Consider the following 21,653-nt stretch of genomic DNA (forward strand, 5'->3'; position numbering starts at 1 on the left):
GTAGTAGGCATCCTGACTATATTCTATCAAGTATGTGTTGAGCACCTACTACGTGTCAGGTTCTCTTTTAGGAATTACAAACATAAGGTGCTACCTCTGTTTTTCAGTTGCTCACATTCCAGCGCAAGAGTTCTTAACATTAAACTCCCTGAAAACTACATGAATTTTTACATGTATATGGGCCTTTTCGTCTTTTTTAAGGACTGGGGGGAGAAGGAAAGGTCCATAGCCCTTTATCAGATTCTCGGGGGGGGGGGGTCCCTTTATTTAAGGACCACTGGTCTACTAGCAGAGAAAGACCCATAAACTAATAACTGTAATGCAGTGTAATTACTGCCATCACAGAGCAAAATAAAGGAGGAACAAATTTACCGTGAAGAATAAGTTCACTAATTTAGTATACATTTATTTATTGAGGAACTTAGTAGCCTCCATTCTAGGTAATTTACACATTATTTGAAATCTTCCAACATCCTTTTTATGTATATATTAATACTCATTTATAGACTAGGATACATAAGTGAGGAAAAGTTAATTAACTTGCCCAGAACCACACAGGAGTAGATTCAAATACGCGTCTGTCTGATTCCAAAATCTACTACTTTTCATTAAACCACACTGGGGAGCCACCGAAGGACTCTTTGTAAACAGGAGTGTGTAAGATTATGTTCGTACCTTTACGCTTAGCAATGATGGAAATAGGTCTTTAAAATGACTTTTATGTTTAACTATGTTTTTATTTCTATTGAAAGAACCTTTTGGATTGTTGTTATTGGACCGAAAAAAATGACATCTATTATCAAATTAACTACCCTTTCTGGGGTCCAGGAAGAGTCTGCTCTTTGCTATCTTCTCCAAGTCGATGAGTTTAGATTTTTATTGGACTGTGGCTGGGATGAGCACTTTTCTATGGATATTATAGATTCCCTGAGGAAGTAAGTTACTGTTAATATTTCCACCCTTTTAGTAAATCAACTTCTCTTTTTTATGCTGTTATACCATTTTGATGTTACACAGTATTTGCTTTTTTGCTCTAATTTAGTTGATAGTAAAATATTTAGTTTTACTTATGCCGAAGAGCCAAATACTGACTGTTTTTTTGTGTGCGTAGTTTTGATTGACTCAAGCTGTGTTTATTGAAATTCAGCAAAATATTAAGTTAATTGTTACTTGCCCGATGGAACTCAGTAGAAATTTTGGCACCCTAATTTTAGAAAAAGAGTAAGATTAAGTGTATAAGAATTTGAAGAGAGGAAAAACCTTCCTTGTAAAAGTTCTTCAGTCAAATCACATTAGCTTATTTTCTATTACCTTTTGATGCAATTCCTGTTATCTTTTGATTCAGTTTGAGAACTGGTGCTTAGAATAAAGACCATGAGATACAAAGGGATACTAATCCATCAAAGAAAAATTTAGTTACGTTAGCAGTATTGTACTAATTATGGAAGGAACCAGGACTTAAACATTTAAAACACTTAGAACTTGTAGCAAAAAATTTTTTTCTTATTTTTTTGTTGATGAGAACATATTATTCATTGACTAATTGAAGTTTTACTATCATGAATATACTGTCAGTCACCATGCTAAAAAGCTGAGACAAAAATCCATAATAAATATGTGGCCTTTTAAATATCCTTTCCTTAACAATTTCTTAAATTCTAAGCTGAGTTCTTGAACTTAAATGAATAGTATTCAAGATAGCCACTTGAAATCAGCCTATGTGTGGTGTCTACTGTTTCCCTTTCTTTTTCCTTTTTTAAAAACATGTGTCTAGACACTATATATTTATGTGCAACTTATACCATAGTTTTGATCTCTATGTAGGACAGGGGTAGTAATAATTGAAATTCATAGGTAACATAATTTTAGCTCTTAGTTTTTCTCTTTTACCCCAGCATAGTCTTCGATTCAGAGTACTGAGAGGAATCAGAACTGGCAAATTAATTTTGAGTATCCTGCCATTACCCTTGGGAACAAGACTGAGAAATAGTCATTTTGATTGTGTTCTAGGCACGTTCACCAGATTGACGCAGTACTGTTGTCTCACCCCGATCCTCTCCATCTTGGCGCCCTTCCGTATGCTGTCGGAAAGTTGGGTCTGAACTGTGCTATCTATGCAACCATTCCTGTTTATAAAATGGGGCAGATGTTCATGTATGATCTTTATCAGGTAATTTAAGCAATTAAAAAAATTTTTTTAACACTCCTGCAGTGAGCATTTTTAACCTTTTATTTGTGTTGTTCTTTTAGTCCCGACACAATACAGAAGATTTTACCCTCTTTACACTAGATGATGTGGATGCAGCCTTTGATAAAATACAACAGTTAAAATTCTCTCAGATTGTGAATTTGAAAGGTAAAACATGTTTCCAGTAGTAAATAATTGGACTAATGGGGTTTAAACTACTGAAAAGTACAAGGGGAATTTGTCATAAAAAATTATAGGCACTATTGTCTGAAGAATAAAAAATTAGCATTTTTTCATAGGGAACTGTGAAATTTCCCGAAGTCATTTGAATTTTAAAATATTCCAGACTATATTCTAACAAAATGTAACAGCTCAGGCCTTTTCACATTTAATTTGGGAAACACTTATTTAGTGTTTACTGTATATAGTGCACAAAGGTAAGTGTGGCCAGATTGTCTTCCTAAGAGCTCGCAGTTAAGTTGAGGACAGCAGATCAGATGTAGGTTGAGTAGCTCAGATGACTAAATGTAGTGATTGAAGTAAATGAAGTTCTATGGCAGCACAGAGTAGAACATGCCTGAATTCTAGAATTGAACATTAAAAGAAAATTGTCATTTAATTAGGTTAGGAAGTCATATATTAAGTATACATTTTTCATCTATAGAGAGAATTATATTAAAACATTTTCATAAATTTGAACCCATAAGTATAAAAAAATGGCACAAAATGGACTCTGCAGATTAGCCAGGAAGTAACAATGGTCTTAACAGTTTTGCTTGTACTTGTTTTCTATACGATACATTCTTTACCATAATGAGATAAGAATTGTCAATTTAGAGGTTAGCGAAGATGGAAACACTTGATAATTATGTGCACAATAGAAATATTAAAATTTATTAGTTCATGCTAAGTTATTAAATAGTAATGGCAATCTCTAGCCTTCTATTTATCAGCACAAATATATGTGCAAGAATATATAATAAAATGACAAGAGTGCCTGCATGAAGGTATGGGGTAGCTGGGGGACAGGCGGGTGAGACTTGCATTTCACTGTATGCCTTTTTACTTTTGAATTTTGTATCATTGCATATGTTACCTATTTAAAAATAGCTAAAAATAAATAAACTTTCTTTAGGGTTGTAAAAAGAAATCTGAGTACTGTCATTATCTTGCTGACATAGGTAAAGGACATGGCTTGTCTATCACACCTCTGCCAGCTGGTCATATGATAGGTGGAACAATATGGAAGATAGTCAAAGATGGAGAAGAAGAAATTGTTTATGCAGTTGACTTCAACCACAAGAGGGAGATGTAGGTATATCAAGACAAAAGCTAATGGAAATGCAATGCGTATTATTTCATTCTTTGGAGGGAAAATTAGAAACAAAGTTATTTTTTTAACTAGAAATCTAGAGCAATTTAAAAACACCAAACAGTGAATGTCTTCCGAGTTATTTGCATTGTAAGGGAAAAAGTTTGATATGAGATAAAAGACATTGTTTTGAAATTTACATGCAAATATCCACTCTATAAAACAGATATCTCTCTGGAGATGTTGCAAAGGAGATTAATTTTTGTACAACAAATTATATTTTATATATTCTTGACCTGCTATTTAGAGGAACTTTGCAGGTGGGGTTTTTTTGGTTTTTTTGTTTTTGATAAAGTCATTAATAACATCTAACATAACTATATTTAAAGTCAGACTCCCTTTAAAAGGGGACACAGTAGTTTAATTTTAAAACTTCATTTTGTACTTATAGCATTTCTATAAAATTGTTTTGGCTTCTTTTGTAATTTCTGTACATCAAGTACATAGCTATTCTATATTAGATTACAGTATCCTCAAGATCTTTTGTATCTTATTAAGAAATATTTAAGACTAATAAGTTGAATTTTAGGCTCTTGTAATCACAGGTTAATGAGGAAAGATGGGTATTGGAGTAAATGGTATTCAAACATTTTGGGAAAAAACTTGGTTTGTGGTTCTTTTTTTTACCGCATAATGAAATAAATTTCAGTTGGATTAGAATTAAATAGAAAATGAAACAGTATTGGTGAGTCTGATCTCTTGATTTGGAAAAGACTTTGTAAGCAGAGAGGCAGTGGACCAAGTTGCAAAGGAAGACTGCTAGATTTGATTACATACAGGTTTAAAATGTCTGAAACAAACTAAATTAAAGACCTATGAACGAGGGAAAATATTTACCTCAAGTTGAGCAAAGACTTATTTATAAGACCAGGTATTAATCAATCAAAAAGATACCAGTTGCAAAATGGACAAAAGTTATAAAGTCAAAAAAGAAAAAATTTAAATGATAATGATTTTTTAAATTAAATACTGTTAAAATTGTTTTTAAATGGTAGTATTCTTCTGGGAAATATTTAGTGAGTTGGTCATTCTTTCTGGTTGACCCTTTCTGGAAAAGGGAGAGCTTTCTGAAAAAGGTTAAACCTTTCTGGAAAGCCATTTAGCAATATCATATATTCTAGTAAATACATTTCTAGGAATGTGTCCTAAAGAAACAACTAGAAATGCAATTGAAGCTTTTTGCAAAAGTTTTCTTTGACAGATTATTTATAATGGCAAAAAAAGTAAACTAAACATCAATAAAGGGAAATGACCAAATAAATATTGTACAAACACAACAGAAAGCTTTTATAATTATTAAAAATCAGATTTAGAAAATGATTTTAATGTCATGGGAGAAAACTAGGATATAGAACTGAGTATATAATCATATACATGGGATATCACCTTTGTGAAACACATATACCTATATACGCATAGAAAAATTTATGTACTTAGAAGATATACCCCAAAATATTATATCGATTATCTTTTGAGTGATGGTACTCTGGAAGAGCTTAATTTTCTTTTTTTGAATTTACCAGATTTTCATATCAAGGAACATGTATACTTTTATAGTTAGAAAGGGAAAAAACCTTATAAAAGAAGTTATTTTTAAGGTAAGAAGAGCTATTGTTTATTTGAAATGATGTAAAGTATTCCTCTTCTTCAACTTTGTTATAGCCACTTAAATGGATGTTCCCTGGAAATGCTAAGCAGACCCTCTCTACTTATCACAGATTCATTTAATGCTACGTATGTGCAGCCCAGGAGAAAACAAAGAGACGAGCAACTTCTGAGTATGTATTGCGTACTGTCCTTTGTACAGAGCTGTGGAAGTGCATGGTAGTATGAATTACTGTTTATTCTGTTCTGTTTGACATTTTTCTTGTCATATGAGATTGGCTAACTCTAGTATTTTTGAAAAAATATTATGTGACCATATCAGTATTTTTACAGAAAGATGCTTTAATTGGTTTGAATTTAACTAATCTAAACTATAAATGTGTGTGCATAAATATGGGAATTATGTTTTATAATGAAGTTCATTGAGGTAGGCAGGTAAGACCAGAGTGACCTGGAAACCCAAGGCTGATTGCATTTGCCCTATTCACCCAATTTTCCCAGTATACTATACAAATGTCATTTTCTATGTGTACTGTGGGTGAAAGGGTTGGAAACCACCAATTTATAATTTTTCAATGGAAAAAAAATTGAGAGTTAATGGCATTCTTATAAACTATAGTCTTTATAGTAAAAACATGGAGATAAAGTTATCTTTAATTTTATAGCAAAGTATTGTTATGTTCTATAAGGATTTTACATTCTTGTTTTCTAGCAAATGTCCTGGAAACACTTCGAGGTGATGGAAATGTGTTAATAGCAGTGGACACTGCAGGCAGAGTTTTGGAACTTGCTCAACTCCTTGATCAAATTTGGAGAACTAAAGATGCAGGATTGGGTGTTTACTCATTGGCACTCCTAAATAATGTCAGTTATAATGTGGTGGAGTTTTCTAAGTCCCAGGTTCGTTTTCATGTTACCATTTGTAATAAAGATGTTTGCTACAGAGATTGGGCTTATGGAAAACAATGTGTTAATTGCTCTTTGGATTTTCTTTTTCTCTTGGGGTTGATGATAATAATGTTGGTAATGATGATGATGATGATAAAAACTAAAAATCAACCACTTACTGTTCTGTACACTTTGTGTATTATTTTCATTTAATCCTTATATATCCTATGAAGTAGGTTCTGTTTTTGTCCCCATTTTACAGATTGGGCAGCTTGGTTCTCTAATGCTTAGTATCACATTCTGTAAAATGACGGCAAAAATAGAACCTACTTCATAGGATATAATTGTTAGAGTCTGTTTTTCTCTTCCTTTTGGATAAGCTCTTTCTCTTGAAGTAGCAATGTCCGGGGTAAGATATTCATTTAGAACTTATATACCGCCTTCTGAATAGGATTTAAGGTGACTTACAACTGAAACATAATGCAAAATTAGATTTCTAGGGATGAACAGTGGTCTGGGAAGACCTGATGGGGGATAGAAACAGACAAGCTGCTTATTAACATGGTACAAATATAAGCAACCATTGGTGGAAAAAAGACTTTAAACAAGATGGAACTTGAACTCTTTGACTATTGTAAGATACATTGAGGTTATAATACAGTATTTTCTAATTATTGTCACCTTTTCCCTCCATATTAGGTAGAATGGATGAGTGATAAATTGATGAGATGTTTTGAAGACAAAAGAAATAATCCATTTCAGTTTCGTCATCTCTCTCTCTGTCATGGTCTTTCTGACTTGGCTCGAGTACCTAGCCCTAAAGTGGTACTTGCCAGCCAGCCCGACCTGGAATGTGGATTTTCAAGAGATCTCTTTATTCAGTGGTGCCAGGACCCTAAAAACTCGATCATTCTAACTTACAGAACTACTCCTGGGACTTTAGCACGTTTCCTAATTGATAATCCTTCTGAAAAAATTACAGAAATAGAGGTAAGTGCTTGTATGTGAACTTTATCTTTTTTCTCTTTTGGCTGCACTGTGTGGCGTGTGAAATCTTAGTTCCCTGACCAGGGATTGAACCCATGCCCCTTGCAGTGGAAGCACGGAGTCTTAACCACTGGACTGCCATGGAAGTCCATGAACCTTATCTTAAAATTGTTTGGGGGGTACATTATACAAGATGTTTATAACAGTGACCCAAAATAAAACTTGAAGTTGTTTCAGGATTTTTATCTAACAGTAGGGAGGCTTTAATAGCACACATTTCAGAGCTCCTTAATTGGAAACTCTCAGTATTGAACCCTTCCATGGTATCCTCTGGAACCATACCCAGAGAGTATACATATGTGCTGTATTCTTATTCACTCTTTGAAAAATTCCTTTCACATCCTTCCTGTAATTGAAATCTGGCTATTTCCTAATGATTTCTTTTTCCTGTAGCCTTCTCTTTCATGCTTCGTGTACTTTGGGCGGGGTAGGTATCCTTGTTCTGCGTTGCAGCTTTCAAGCCATTCTCTTCCCTCTGTAGTTCATGCCATCAGACTTGAAAATACACTGACCCCTCCTTGTTTCAGACACTGATCTCTTGGTCATTCTCTGTTGTTCATCGGTGACTTTAGACCCTGGTTCACAGTCTTCCAGTCCGCTCATACTCAGGACTCTATTCTTGATGACTTTAGCATCCATATATATGATTTATCCAGTTTCTTGGCCCTCTCAGTTCCTTGACACCTTATTTCTTAATGATCCTTTCCTCCACTCCACCTCAGCCATCCCTTCCCATAATCATGCTGTCCACTCCCATGGTCATACCTTTAACCTCATTATGATCTCCAGATCTCTCCCTCAAGCATCCCACTCTGGTCTCATAGCTGACTTTCTCTAGTACTCTCATGCCAACAGTTCTTTGGTCCCATTGGGACTTTTCATGAACCTCACCACTTCTGCTAATCATCATTGTTCCATCTTCTGGCTGTGTTGGGTCTTCATTGCTGCACACAGGCTTTCTCTAGTTGCGGTGAGCGGGGGCTACTCTTCGTTGCGGTGCATGGGCTTCTCATTGCGGTGGCTTCTCTCTTGCGGGGCACGGGCTCTAGGCGCGCGGGCTTCAGCAGTTGTGGCGTGTGGGCTCAGTAGTTGTGGTTCACGGGCTCTAGAGCGCAGGCTTGGTAGTTGTGGCACGCGGGCATGGTTGCTCTGCGGCATGTGGGATCCTCCCAGACCAGGGCTCGAACCCGTGTCCTGTGCATTGGCAGGTGGACTCCCAACCACTGCGCCACCAGGGAATCCCCATGTGTCTAGGGTTCTTTGCCCTCTCACCTTGTTAGGGGTATTTCTTCTGTAGTTATTCTTTTTCTCTCCATTATCTATCACCTTTTCCCTCTACTTGGTGACATCCAAAATAATTTTTACTATTCCTCCTCTATTCCCAAACTTGTTCTTCTCTGAGTCTTCCTCATGTCATGGACTAGCAGTGCTTTCCACATATTTATTCAAGCCCCAAATACAGAAATTTTAAAAATGTTCATTGAAATGTAATATATACTGAAAAGTTTGCATATTGTAAGTGTACAGCGTGATGAATTTTCACAAATTGAACACACCTGTCTAGCTTATACCCAGACCAAGAAACAGACTATTACCAGTACCCCAGATGCCCCCTTTCTGATCCTCCCTATCCTTCCAAGGGTAACCACTATCCAGGCTTCTAATGCGCAGATTATTAAAATTTATTTTCAGTTCCTTACTTTTCTCTCACTACCCATATCCAATCCAGCAGCAAGTCCTATTGACTCAACCTCCAGATATATCCTAAATCTGTCTACTTTTCTCCATCTCCACTCCCAATCGTCCTAGCCCATGCTAAGTGGTGTTGCCTGGACTGTGCAGTGGTTTTCTAATTGGTTTTGCTGTTTTTACTTTCATACTCCCTTAATCCTTTCTTCTCATAGCGGCCAAAGACATATCTTTCCCTTTCACTCTGTCTCTCATTTTATTGTGGTAAAACCACATAACATTAAATTTACCATCTGAACCATTTTTAAGGGTCCAGCACAGCAGTGTTAACTACATGAACATTGGTGTACAATAGATCTCTAGAACTTTTCATCTTGCAAAAAGTTCTATACCCATTGAACAACTCCTAAAGGCATCTTTTAAAAATTCATCATTTCATATCATTCCCTTGCTTAAAGCCTCAGGTAGCTTCCTTCTACTCTTTGAATAAAATTCACACTCCTTACCTGGGCTTTCAAGATCCCACTGATCTGATCTCCACCCACTTTTCTGACCATATCTCATTCTATTTTCTTTATGCTCTACACTGCTTCACTGCATCAGGGTCTCCTGCCTCTGATGTTCCTTCCCAGCTTTGCACTTGGTCACTCCTTGTCATTCAAGTCTCAGTTTAAAGGTCACCTCCTCAGGTAGGGCTTCTCTGACTACCAGTCTACTACTCAGTTAGTTGCCAACCCATCACATTACTTTATTTTTCCTAGCTCGCATTACTATCTGATATTTTCCTTTGTTTGTTGTCTTCCTTTTCCTACTGCCAACTAGAATACAAGTTCCATGAGAAAGGGATCTTGTTTTTTTATATCCCTAGCACCCAGAACAGTGCTTGGTACATTGACGGTCCTCAATAAATGTGTTGGTTGAATTCATGAATGACCAAATAGGTGAATAGGCAATAAGCCAGATTTCTTATCATGTTAGATAAGAGTTTACTATGTATGGTATTTTTTCATCTACATTTATCACTCTAGAGTCAAATCTTACTCATTTAAGAAGAGCAAAAACAGTAAATGAATAAGGATTAATGAATTGGAGTAAATTTGATTAGGAAAAAGGAATTACTTGGAGGTAATACAGTGAAGGACTAGGGGGAAAAACATCTTAGGGTTGATTATTCTAGAAATGTGTTTCTGAATATAGCCATTAACTTTAGATACCTTAAATGAAAAATAAGATGGAGAGTAAAATTTATTATAGCAACAGGCATAAACTAAATCATGAGGTAGATGTTCTGTCAAAGTTTATTTGTGGTTAAGGTAGAGATCTGTGTAAATTGCTGAGAGTGTGTACTACAGGAAAATAATGACACTTTTCTAAATTGAACTTATTTCCAAGTAAGCAAATGTGGGATGCCAGGTGTAACATGTAAATCACTCTTTCATCCTATATAGTAGAAACACTTGATTTTGGTTTAATTTTTTTGTTGTTGCTTTTTATTTTAAAATAATTTCAACATTAACAGAAAAGTTATAAAAAATAGCATACCCAGATTTCCCAATTGTCAGCATTTTACTGGATTTGCCTTATGACTTCTTTTTATACATATAGACACAATATTAGATATTTTTTTGTAAGTAAGCTGCAGATATTCCATCATTACCTCTAAACACAGCAGTGTGTATTACCTAGAAACAAGGACTCTCCTGCAAAACTGTTGTATAATACATCCATTGAAATAAGGAAATAAGCACCGATATGATACCATTTCATCCACTGACTCCACTTGACTTTTGGTGAATGCTCCAACAATGTCCTTTATAATTACCGTTTCCTTTTTTTTTTTTTTTTTTTGCGGTATGCGGGCCTCTCACTGTCGCGGCCTCTCCCTTTGCGGAGCACAGGCTCCGGACGCGCGGGCTCAGCGACCATGGGTCACGGGCCTAGCTGCTCTGCGGCATGTGGGATCTTCCCGGACCGGGGCACGAACCCGTGTCCCCTGCATCGGCAGGCAGACGCTCAACCACTGTGCCACCAGGGAAGCCCAACCCTTTCCTTTTTTGTTCGGAATCCCATCCAGAATTACACATTGCATTTAGTTGTCATGACTTGACATTTTTGAAGCATATATGTTCTAGATTTTTTTTTTTCTGTTCACATACAAATATCTATATGATTTTTTTAAAAAAAGAAATGCGGGCTTCCCTGGTGGCGCAGTGGTTGAGAGTCCGCCTGCCGATGCAGGGGACGTGGGTTCGTGCCCCGGTCCGGGAAGATCCCACATGCCGCGGAGCGACTGGGCCCGTGAGCCATGGCCGCTGAGCCTGCGCCTCCGGAGCCTGTGCTCCGCAACGGGAGAGGCCACAACAGTGAGAGGCCCACGTACTGCAAAAATAAAGAAAGAAAGAAAGAAAGAAAGAAATGGGGCCAAATCATCCACATATTTTTGAACAGTGAAAGTAGATACAGATTTACTTTATTTAATACTTGGTATTAATAAACTTTCAAATGTTTTTGAATAAGTGAATGAATTCTTTTTAATAATTCTTTAGTAATACATTATGTGTACGTACTTTGATTATTTAATCCAGTGTTTCCCAAAAGTATGGTGTAAGGACCCCTGGGGACTACCTGAGATACTTTTATGGAGTCCACAGACTGTTTTTCATGATAATATTAAGATGTTATTTGCCTTTTACTGTGTCTGCATTTATATTGATGAGTGAAAGCAATGGTGGGTAAAGTGCTGGTGCCTTAGCATAAATCAGGGCAGTGGCAGCAAACTGTATTAATCACTGCATTTTTCATTACCACACACTACCACTGTAGTTGCAGTGGCAGCAAACTGTATTAATCACTGCATTTTTCATTACCACACACTTGTAGTTCAAAAAAGTCAGTTTCACTTAAGAATGTCCTTGATGAAGCAGTAAAAGTTATTAACTTAATTAAATCCTTTTAGTAAAATTTTTTTTAATAATCTGAGTGCCAAGATGTGAAATATACAAAAGCACTTGTGTTGCATACTGAAATATGATGTTTGTCCTGAAGAAAACCACTTGTGTAATTGTTTGAGTTGTTGAGTTAAACTAGCCACTTTTTTTTTTCCTGAAACACTGGTTTTACTTGAAGTAATGACATAGTTATTCAGACTTGGCTATTTGGCAAATATTTTCCCAAAAATAAATAATTGAGCTTGTGGATCTAAGGAAAACAATTGACAGCATTTCTTGCCTCAATCTGATAAAATTGAAACTTTCAAGTGAAAATTAGAATTTTGGAAAACTTCCGCCCGTCGCTGAGACTGACAACTTAAAAGACTTTTCTGATGAGATTGGTGGTGATATTTGCAAATGTAATTTTTAAAAATATTGTCAATATTTGTAAGATCTGTGTAACTTAGTGAACTAGTATTTTCCAAATAACTAATGCATGAAGTTGCAAAATAATGTACAAATAAAAGATCCAGTCAAAGTGTAAGATAAATCAGTAAATTTTAGTAACAGTACAAAAGTTATCGGTATGGTTACAGATTCCACATTACAACTAACCTTTAAGAAACTACCACTTTCTGAGTTTTAATGTAATATCAAAGAAGAATATTCATGAAAAGGCTATTTAAAAATTTTTTCCAACTATTCATCTTTGTGAGGCTGGATTTTCTTCATATACTTTAACCAAAACAATATATTGCAAGAGATTGAATGCAGAAGCAGATGTGAGAATCCAGCTGTCTTCTATTGAGCTAGATATTAAAGAGACTTGCAGAAATGTAAAATAATGCCATACATCTTACTAATTTTTTTTGCTTTGGAAAATATAATTATCTTTTGTAAAAAATGATGTTAATGTTAACATGTAATGAATGGTTTTATTACTTTTTAATGAAAAGATAAATATTTTTTAAATCTCTGTTTTAATTTCTGATATGGTGAATATTAATAAATATAACCCACAAAACCCAAAAATTCTTTGAGGTTCTCAGTAATTTTTTTTAACACTTTTTAAAAATTATTATTTATTTATTTATTTATGGCTGTGTTGGGTCTTCGTTTCTGTACGACGGCTTTCTGTAGTTGCGGCAGGCGGGGGCCTCTCACTATCGGGGCCTTTCTTGTTGCGGAGCACAGACTCCAGACGCGCAGGCTCAGTAGTTGTGGCTCACGGGCCTAGTTGCTCTGCGGCATGTGGGATCTTCCCGGACCAGGGCTTGAACCCGTGTCCCCTGCATTGGCAGGCAGATTCTCAACCACTGCGCCACCAGGGAAGCCCTCAGTAATTTTTAAGAGTCTAAAAGAGATCAAAAAGTTTGGGAACTACTGATTTAATCATTCCATGTTGATGGATTTTAAAGTTATGTCCAGTTTTTTACTATTACAAACATTGCTGCCATGTACTTTTTTTCTTCATGTTTGTGTGATCATTTCAGTAGGATAAATTCCTAGAAGTAGAAATGCTGTGTTAAACGACAAGCACATTTTTAGTTTTAGATGTTGACAAACTGCCTTCTATCATAGTTGCACTAATTTTCCCAGAGCGGATGAAAGTACCCTTTCCCCATTAGTAATTAGCATTGCCAATTTCATAAATTAAAAGATGGTATTACATTTAAAAATTTTTCATAAATCATTAGAAAAGTTATATATCTTTTTTTGGCTATTAGTTATTTTTCTTATTTTATAAATTGCTTGTATATCATTTTGTCCTTTTTTGATCTTTTTCTTAACTGATTTGGAAGAGCTCCTAGGACAGAGTAACTTGATAGTCAAATAGTGCTGCAAATAATTTTCTCAGTTTCTTTAAATTTCTTGAGATTTAAAATGTCAGAATTTTTTTTTTCCCCGTCACCATATTTATTCACGTTTTCTTTTGGGTTTTATATCATGTGTAGGTCTCACCTACACCAAATTATAAAAATACTTCTCTGTATTTTCTTTGCCTGATTGGTGATTTTTAGCCAGTTTGATTTAAAGTAAACCCATCCTGGCAATGTGACAGCTCAATTTTAGTACTAATCTAAATAGGATCTGTAATTGCACATAATGGAAACTTAAATAATTTCAGAGGAAAATTTAGTTTAAAGATGATGAATCAATTTAGAGATGTGACGTATCTCACACCCCACTGCCTTAACCCCCTAATATTGATATTTCCTTTCATCTGCTCTTTTTCTGTAGTTGAGGAAACGTGTGAAACTTGAAGGGAAAGAACTTGAAGAATACTTGGAAAAAGAGAAACTAAAGAAAGAAGCTGCTAAAAAACTTGAACAGTCAAAAGAGTAAGTTGTTTTCAGACAGATTAGAAGTTTATGTAAGTAATTTGATAACTTATTTCTAGACAAAAACGTTTAATTGAAAATATTTAAATTTTCTTTTGACTTTATTACATTTATTACATCTTTCCAGTGGTGCTAGAATACTAAATCCTTTCAGTGCTAATGTTAATATGTATTTATTAACTGGCAGTTAATGCTATATTTCACAAAATATCAATCCAATAATATTATCAGTATCACTGAATTAATAGTGAATGTTAATTTATTAATAATTTTATAAAAATTAAAAGTCTTTTGGGGACTTTATGACCTTTATCTTTTCCCAAACTCCCTTAGGGCAGACATAGATTCCAGTGATGAGAGTGATGTTGAGGAAGATATTGACCAGCCATCAGCTCATAAGACTAAGCATGACCTGATGATGAAAGGTGAAGGTAGTCGTAAAGGAAGTTTCTTCAAACAGGCTAAAAAGTCTTATCCTATGTTTCCTGCCCCAGAAGAAAGAATTAAATGGGATGAATATGGAGAAATTATCAAGTATGTGAGCAAAACAAGTTTTTCTTTCTTACAGATTGGAGGTAGTAACTGTATTGTCATTTTAGCTCAAAGAATTTGGTCTTTCTGGTCATCATGTACTTAGTTTCTGAGTATCTCAGCTTGTAGTTTGAAATGTAAAAACAGAAAGGTTGAGGAACATATAGAGAGTTAATAATAAAGGAAAACTGGTAGTTTTATTACTTAGGTATGTGAAATGTTTAAAACAATGATCAAGACTCTTTCACGCCCTCCCCACTTAAAAAGAGGTAAAGGATGTGCATTGGAGAAAGACGTATGGTAGGAAGAATTTTGATGGCTAAGGTTATGTTAAGTTTGGGAAATGGGTTATGTCTCAAGTAGTGTTGCACACATGTTTAAGTTACAAGAGGAATAGGAGATAGTGTGAGTGGAACCATAGAAAATCTACCAAATCTATACCCACTATTAGAAAAACAACTGAAATCACACATTCTAACCACACTACTATCCTGAATAAAGATCAGTAAATGTCAACCGCCGTTTAGCATAATGCACGCTATCTTTCACAATTTGGTTTCTCCCTACTTTTCTATTATATTTCTCTATATTTCTCTTACAGCAGTGTGTGTTCTCCACTCTGGTGGTTCCAGCCTTCTCTCAGTTTCCCCCTGCTCAGCTTTTTCATGTCATGCCTTTACCCATGTTCTTCCTTCAGCCTGGTTGTACCTTCCCATCCCAAGCTTTCAGGCTGCTGAATCTGACCTCACAAACCACTGGAAAACTTCCTTGTCTCTCCCTTGCCACCGCAACACAGTTAGTTCCCTCTCTTTTACTTTCTTTGTAAATATCTTGAGCATATGGTCTTAGGTCATCCTTGAATTTAATTAGGAAAATTCTACGGTTTACTTGGCCCTCTAAAATAGTAGGGAGAAAAACTAACAATCTAAACCATATTGGTGAGTTTGCTTACCATTTCCCTTAATTAATGGCCAATCTGTTTATCAGATGGGCAGTGCTCTTTAGCTTCAGTTTTCTTATCTGAAAAATGGGGGTAAGAATACAATGAGGTTATGCTTTTTAAGGCACTTAGCATAGAACCTGACTCATAGTAAATGCACTTTAAGTGGTTGCTACTACAGTTGTTATGTGGATGACAGTTGGAGATATTGGGCTCCTGCAGCAATCTAGATGTTGGGTGACAGAGGCCTGGATTCTCAGGAGTGGGAGGGGAGTTGGGGGTAGGGCAAGATAAATACAGAGATTAGAGAGAACATTAAAAAAAGTTTGCTTTTTAATTTTAATGTAGAACTCTCTCTGATATTGGAAAATAGTTGTGCTAGTAGTTTGTTGAAATAAAGATGAAGGCTTTTGAGGGAGCTAACGATTTTGTATCTCAGGTTTCTCTGTAATGTGCAAAAATGGAGAGTCATCTGCTTTCATCGGGCAGGGAAGGAATAATGTGGGTGTCTTAAGGAAACCAAAGGAGATCTGAGATTTATAAGGATTGGAAATTGACAAGAGAAACCACAGACATTGAGAAAAAGAATTACTGAAACAAATGCAGGGCCGGGTTGCAAGAATACTTATGATAGCCACTAAGGTCTTCTAATGACGTGTCTAGGTAGGGCCTTTTCACTCACCCACGTGGTGTGTTTTAAAGTGTACTCCTTGATGGTCATGAAGAACGTAATATATGCAGTCATCTGATAATTGATATTGTGAAGTTGCACTGACTTTGGATCAAATGTGTATTTGAATCTTGATATATGTGAGGAGTCTAAAAATTATGCCATCTACTAATTAGTTCTATGTATTAAATAATATCGGCTTGCTTGTTGCTACTTCTAATTAGAGACTCTTTATTTAGACCAGAGGATTTCTTAGTGCCAGAACTTCAAGCTACTGAAGAAGAAAAAAGCAAATTAGAGTCTGGCCTGACAAATGGAGATGAACCCATGGATCAGGATTTATCTGATGTTCCTACTAAGTGTATTTCTACGACAGAATCTATAGAAATAAAGTAAGTGCTCTTGTTGCATTTTGAGCATAGATTACGAGGTAAAATTTCAAGCGCTTGAATCACATAATTTACATTGTTTCAAAAGTGAGATTTCTGAATATCCTCTAGTAAGTTTGTGCCTTTAAAATTTAATTTTTTTCTTCTTGTGAAGTATGGTGTTTTTTTTTTTTCCCTTCATTAATGATATTTGAATGCCAAAATGAATTGGTGGTGAGGAGGGGGTTAAACTTTAAATTGTACATGTATGTGAAAAAACATTCTTTCTGGTCTTTCTAGTAAGTCTAGTAGCAGGTGAGCTTGTATAATTCCAAGTTTAATTTTTCTAAACGCTTGTTTAATAAAATAAACTCCTTGACTCAAACATCTCTGCGAGTGCATTAACATCTTAAAAATAGCAGTGTCTTAAAAATACCACTGTGTCTTAAAAATACCACTGTGTCTTAAAAATAACCACTGTGCCTTAAAAATAACCACTGTGCCTTAAAAAATTGTGAACCTTTTTTTCCCTATTTAGTGCAGTTAACACCAGTAAATGGTCATTTTGGAATATATTTTTTAAAGTTATCAGAGCAAAGTGGCTTTTTGTCTAGTGGTATCATCTAGTATACATTCTTGGGTATGGCTAAGAGCTCAATAATACATACTAACAGTATAACACGTGTATTCCTCAAATCCTCATTCTATATATTGATACATTTCTTTCCTGATGATAAAAGCCATTAAAAACCTAATTTTAGAATTAACTTACCAGAAAAGTAAGCTTGAATAATCATCTAATTACAGAGCCAGGGTTACTTACATAGACTATGAAGGACGCTCTGATGGGGATTCCATTAAAAAAATCATCAATCAGATGAAACCACGACAGTTGATCATTGTCCATGGACCACCAGAGGCCAGTCAGGATCTTGCAGAGTGCTGCCGTGGGTTTGGTGGGAAAGATATTAAAGTGTACATGCCAAAGCTACATGAAACAGTCGATGCCACTAGTGAAACTCATATCTACCAGGTAAGTATGCTGGCATTTGAGCCACATAGAAATAAGTACTTTTTGTTGTAGATTAGGACAGATAGATGAGGAATACAGTGGTGAGTGAAACAAATGTGGTCCCTTGTCCTAGGAGATTTTATAGTCTGTGGGGCTTGTAACAAGGAAATAGCATTTATCATACTGTTATACCTCTGATGGAGGAAGTACAGGATGCTATGAGAGTATAAAGAGGGAGATTCCAACCCAAATTTGGGAGGTTTAGAAACAATTTCCCAGAGGAAGGGATAACTAGGCTGAATCCCGACGGCTATTTAGATGGGTTGTCAGGGTGGTATATAGAGTGGTAAAGAGAGGGAGAAAAAGTGTTCCAGGCAGAGGGAACAACATTTGTGAAAGTATAGAGGTGAGGGGAATGGGGAGTGTTTAGGAATTCAGAAGTTTTCTAAAAATTCACAAATGTTAAGGTTCTATTCCTAATTGAAAAAAATGGAGACAGGTATAGAAAACAGGAATGGCACAGAGCAGGGCTTGATTAACTCATATCTGGTAGTGGGTGATGGTATCAGGTAAGGCAAGAGTGATGTCTATATTTGTTTGGAAAAAATGGATTGGAATTCACCAGGCAGCAGCGTCATTCTGGGCAGAACAAGAGGAAGCAGCGTTCCAGGAATATGGAGGTGTGAAACTGCATGGTATATTGAGGAAACCCTAAGCCATTCAGCACTCCTGAAGTAGCATCAGGTCCTAGGGGATGAGACTGATCAGTGGTTCTCCACCCCGGCTACACATCTGGAGAGCTTTGGGGGAGTCAAGGGGCTCAATGTTCTGGCCTTAGTCTCACCAGTTATATTAGAATCACTGGAGGTAGGACCCTGGCATTAATGTTAAAAAAAAAAAAAAAAAACTTTCCGTGTGGTCCCAATGTACAGTCAAGGTTAAGAACCTTAAGAAAGTAGACAGGGGCCCTATGATTTTACAGGCCATTAGGTCATTACCAGTGACAGTGAAGATCAGATGAATGAAAGATTTTCAAATTTTAATACACAGTACTAGAGTTAGAAAATGATAATAGATCATATTTAATTGTTAAGTTATACCCTTTGGGCTTTATTTCTCTCCCTTCCCTTTGCATCATATCTAGGTGAGATTAAAAGATTCACTTGTCAGCTCCCTTCAGTTTTGTAAGGCAAAAGATGCTGAATTAGCTTGGATAGATGGTGTCTTAGACATGAGAGTTTCCAAAGTGGACACAGGAGTTATTTTAGAAGAAGGAGAACTAAAGGATGACGGAGAAGACTCAGAAATGCAAGTGGACGCTCCTTCAGATTCTAGCGTTATAGCACAGCAGAAGGCCATGAAAAGTCTGTTTGGAGATGATGAGAAAGAAACAGGTGAAGAAAGTGAGATCATTCCTACTTTGGAACCCTTACCACCTCATGAGGTAAAAAGAATGTGCTGCTTCTCTCCTTTAATTTGTCATCCTTTGAATGTTTTTTAAAATGTTTTTAACCATTTAAAATATGTCATATATAGGCTCATTTTGGAGTTTTAAAAAAATTACTCAAGATATGTCTCAGTGTGCGTGCATATGTCCTCTATGGCTGGAGAATGATAACGATTGTAAGGAAACCTTTAGCAGATCTTCTTATAAGATACATAATTGTTTCATGATTCGTTTTTCAGTATAGATTTTTAAATATTAACTTTGATGATTGTGAGGGTCATCTACCCGCTTCCGGTCAGGAGATTTATAATTCTCTAAGAATGTCGTACTCTCATACTCCATTTTTGTGTGTTATTGATTCAACTTAACCACTTTTGGTTTTGATACAGTTAGAAATCATTTATTTCCTATCGGTATAGTTTTAGTCTAGTATTTTATTTACATGTTCTCAAGAGATAGCTAGTTAACTGGCAGAGCTTTCAGGTAATTAACTTACAGCAATATTAAAACTATATTATGAGGGTCTGACACGACTGTCAAGTGATGTCTTTGGCCCTTCTGTGCAATAAAGAATGGAGAGACAGCCTCTGTCATTGGATTCCCTTCAAGTACAACAAAATTGTGGGGAGGAATTAGGAACTTTCTTCTCTCTGTGCTAAAGCTGGCACTCTTCAAAGCAACTTCAAAGCGTATGCCCTCTGGCTAGAGAATATATTCAAAGCAGCGGCATTAGGTTGAACCGCTTGCCTTTCTGATTCTAAAACCCACACATTCACTGTGAGGGAAGAAGGAAAGTGGAAGTGGGATCAGGGGAGAATTATCCTCTGAACTGTATACAAAGGACTGGGATCTGGAAAATGAATTTTTTGTTCAGTTCTGCCTACTCGCACTCTAGTTGACCCCCTTAGGCAAGTGGGGGAGTGAAGAGCATAACATTATCAAACGGCTTTCTGTTATTATGAGGCACGACTAATAAAATTGATTGTGAAACATTCAGAAAATTTGAAGGGCTTTGTAATGTAAAATAATGAGCTAAAATTCAGACTAACTGCTTGGAGTGTGATTTATAATCTTGAAATGATGTGTCAAAGGAATTCAGGGGATAATAGGAAATATCTTAGAGATCATGTGTTATTTCACTTTATTCAGTACAACTGTGTGTCTGGTGTTTTATTTGAAGTTCTTCTTTCCCCTTTAACCTTATCTAAGGTTCCTGGACATCAGTCCGTTTTTATGAATGAACCAAGACTGTCGGACTTCAAACAAGTTCTTTTAAGGGAGGGGATCCAAGCTGAGTTCGTAGGAGGTGTACTCGTTTGCAACAATCAAGTAGCAGTCCGTAGAGTAAGTGTGTTTTTAAGAAGGGCTGAATTGAACAAATGCTCTTGATGTTTAGTTATTTTGAATTCTGTAATTCTTGGATTGAATTAATTTTACAAACTGGAGATCAGTAATTTATAGTGAAGACATCACATTTATAGTGATGACCTTGACGGCTTTTAAAAGTGACTCTCAAAGACGTGATATATAATTTTATTGTAAATTTTTATTATTTGAATCCTGTGACATTTGTGTGTCTATGTAAAATTCATGACTTGAATATTATATCCATATTCTGTGAATCAGAGCAGTCCATTTCCTAATCAATCATAGAGCAATCTAGTTGATATATTTTGGTTATTATGTCTGCATATTAATGGATAGAAAGTCTGCTAAATAACTTATTTTTTTTACTTGGTTTCTAGACGGAAACTGGACGCATTGGATTAGAAGGCTGCCTTTGTCAAGATTTTTATAGGATAAGAGACCTTTTATATGAACAGTATGCCATTGTGTAAAGGACATGATGTCAAGAAGTATCTGTTTGACCTTTCTAAGAAAAAAGGATTCTTACTATAAGCTTTTGCTTTTTTGTTTTGTAACATACAAAAAGAATCTGCCAGAAAAACTTAACATGCATTAGATTTTTAAAAATGTAAATAGAAACCATATTGCTAATGCTCAAATGAGCATGCTACCTTTTGGCTTTCAGAGTGAGAGATCCTTACAGGTGTGCAGGCCCTGGAGTTGAAGGTGATTGGCTTCCTTTAGAGACCCCTTATTCTAGAAGGGCTTGTTACTTGAATAAAACAATGCAACTTAGCAAACCAGTTCATGGCCTTAGAGAAACATGTTTGCATGAATTCTTGCAAACTGTTTCTTACATTTTCTGGAATGAAAAATGAGAATTTATCTTAAAAAGATGCGCTATAAAAAAAACCCTGATAAAACAGTTTTTTGAGCTTATGTATTTAAAAAACAAAAAAACAGAGTGTGTGCTGTAATTCTTTTGAATTCCTGTATGCAGTTTTCATCACAGGGAGCTTATCTACTCCATGCCTACGTTTCCCAGTGATTCACTCTACTGTGAGATGGTACACATTTGGTTCAGAAACCAGTTTTTATTTCTCCCATTTCTTGTTCTATCAAGATTTTGTTGTTGTTGTTGTTCAGCTTGAATTATAACACCGTCATTTGAATATACATAATTCAGAAAAACTTGACGTGTTCTAGTCTTAAAGGTCCTGCATACATTTTAAACACATCTTAACTATCAGCTAGGTTACTGTACTGGAGACTGTTTT

The 21,653-nt window shown here is 35.8% G+C and overlaps 1 protein-coding gene across 2 annotated transcripts; it reads left to right on the plus strand.

Annotated features, from left to right (window-relative positions):
• Positions 1-786: 786 nt before the first annotated feature.
• Positions 787-20,867, plus strand: CPSF2 (cleavage and polyadenylation specific factor 2; the record flags this gene model as incomplete). Of its 2 annotated transcripts, XM_079701150.1 has the most annotated exons (14): positions 787-935; positions 2,011-2,170; positions 2,251-2,356; positions 3,370-3,499; positions 5,223-5,338; positions 5,878-6,065; positions 6,753-7,043; positions 13,961-14,061; positions 14,395-14,595; positions 16,442-16,594; positions 17,378-17,603; positions 18,727-19,026; positions 20,239-20,373; positions 20,775-20,867. In XM_079701150.1, the coding sequence occupies 14 exons, from the start codon at positions 787-789 to the stop codon at positions 20,865-20,867; spliced, it is 2,349 nt and encodes a 782-aa protein (XP_079557276.1). The 2 variants fall into 2 exon arrangements, with proteins under 2 accessions (XP_079557276.1, XP_079557277.1); XM_079701151.1 differs by lacking the exon at positions 16,442-16,594.
• Between the last annotated feature and the right edge of the window lie 786 nt (positions 20,868-21,653).

The sequence above is a fragment of the Hyperoodon ampullatus genome (assembly GCF_949752795.1).
Source record: "Hyperoodon ampullatus genome assembly, chromosome: 3".
Classification (NCBI taxonomy): Eukaryota; Metazoa; Chordata; class Mammalia; order Artiodactyla; family Ziphiidae; genus Hyperoodon; species Hyperoodon ampullatus.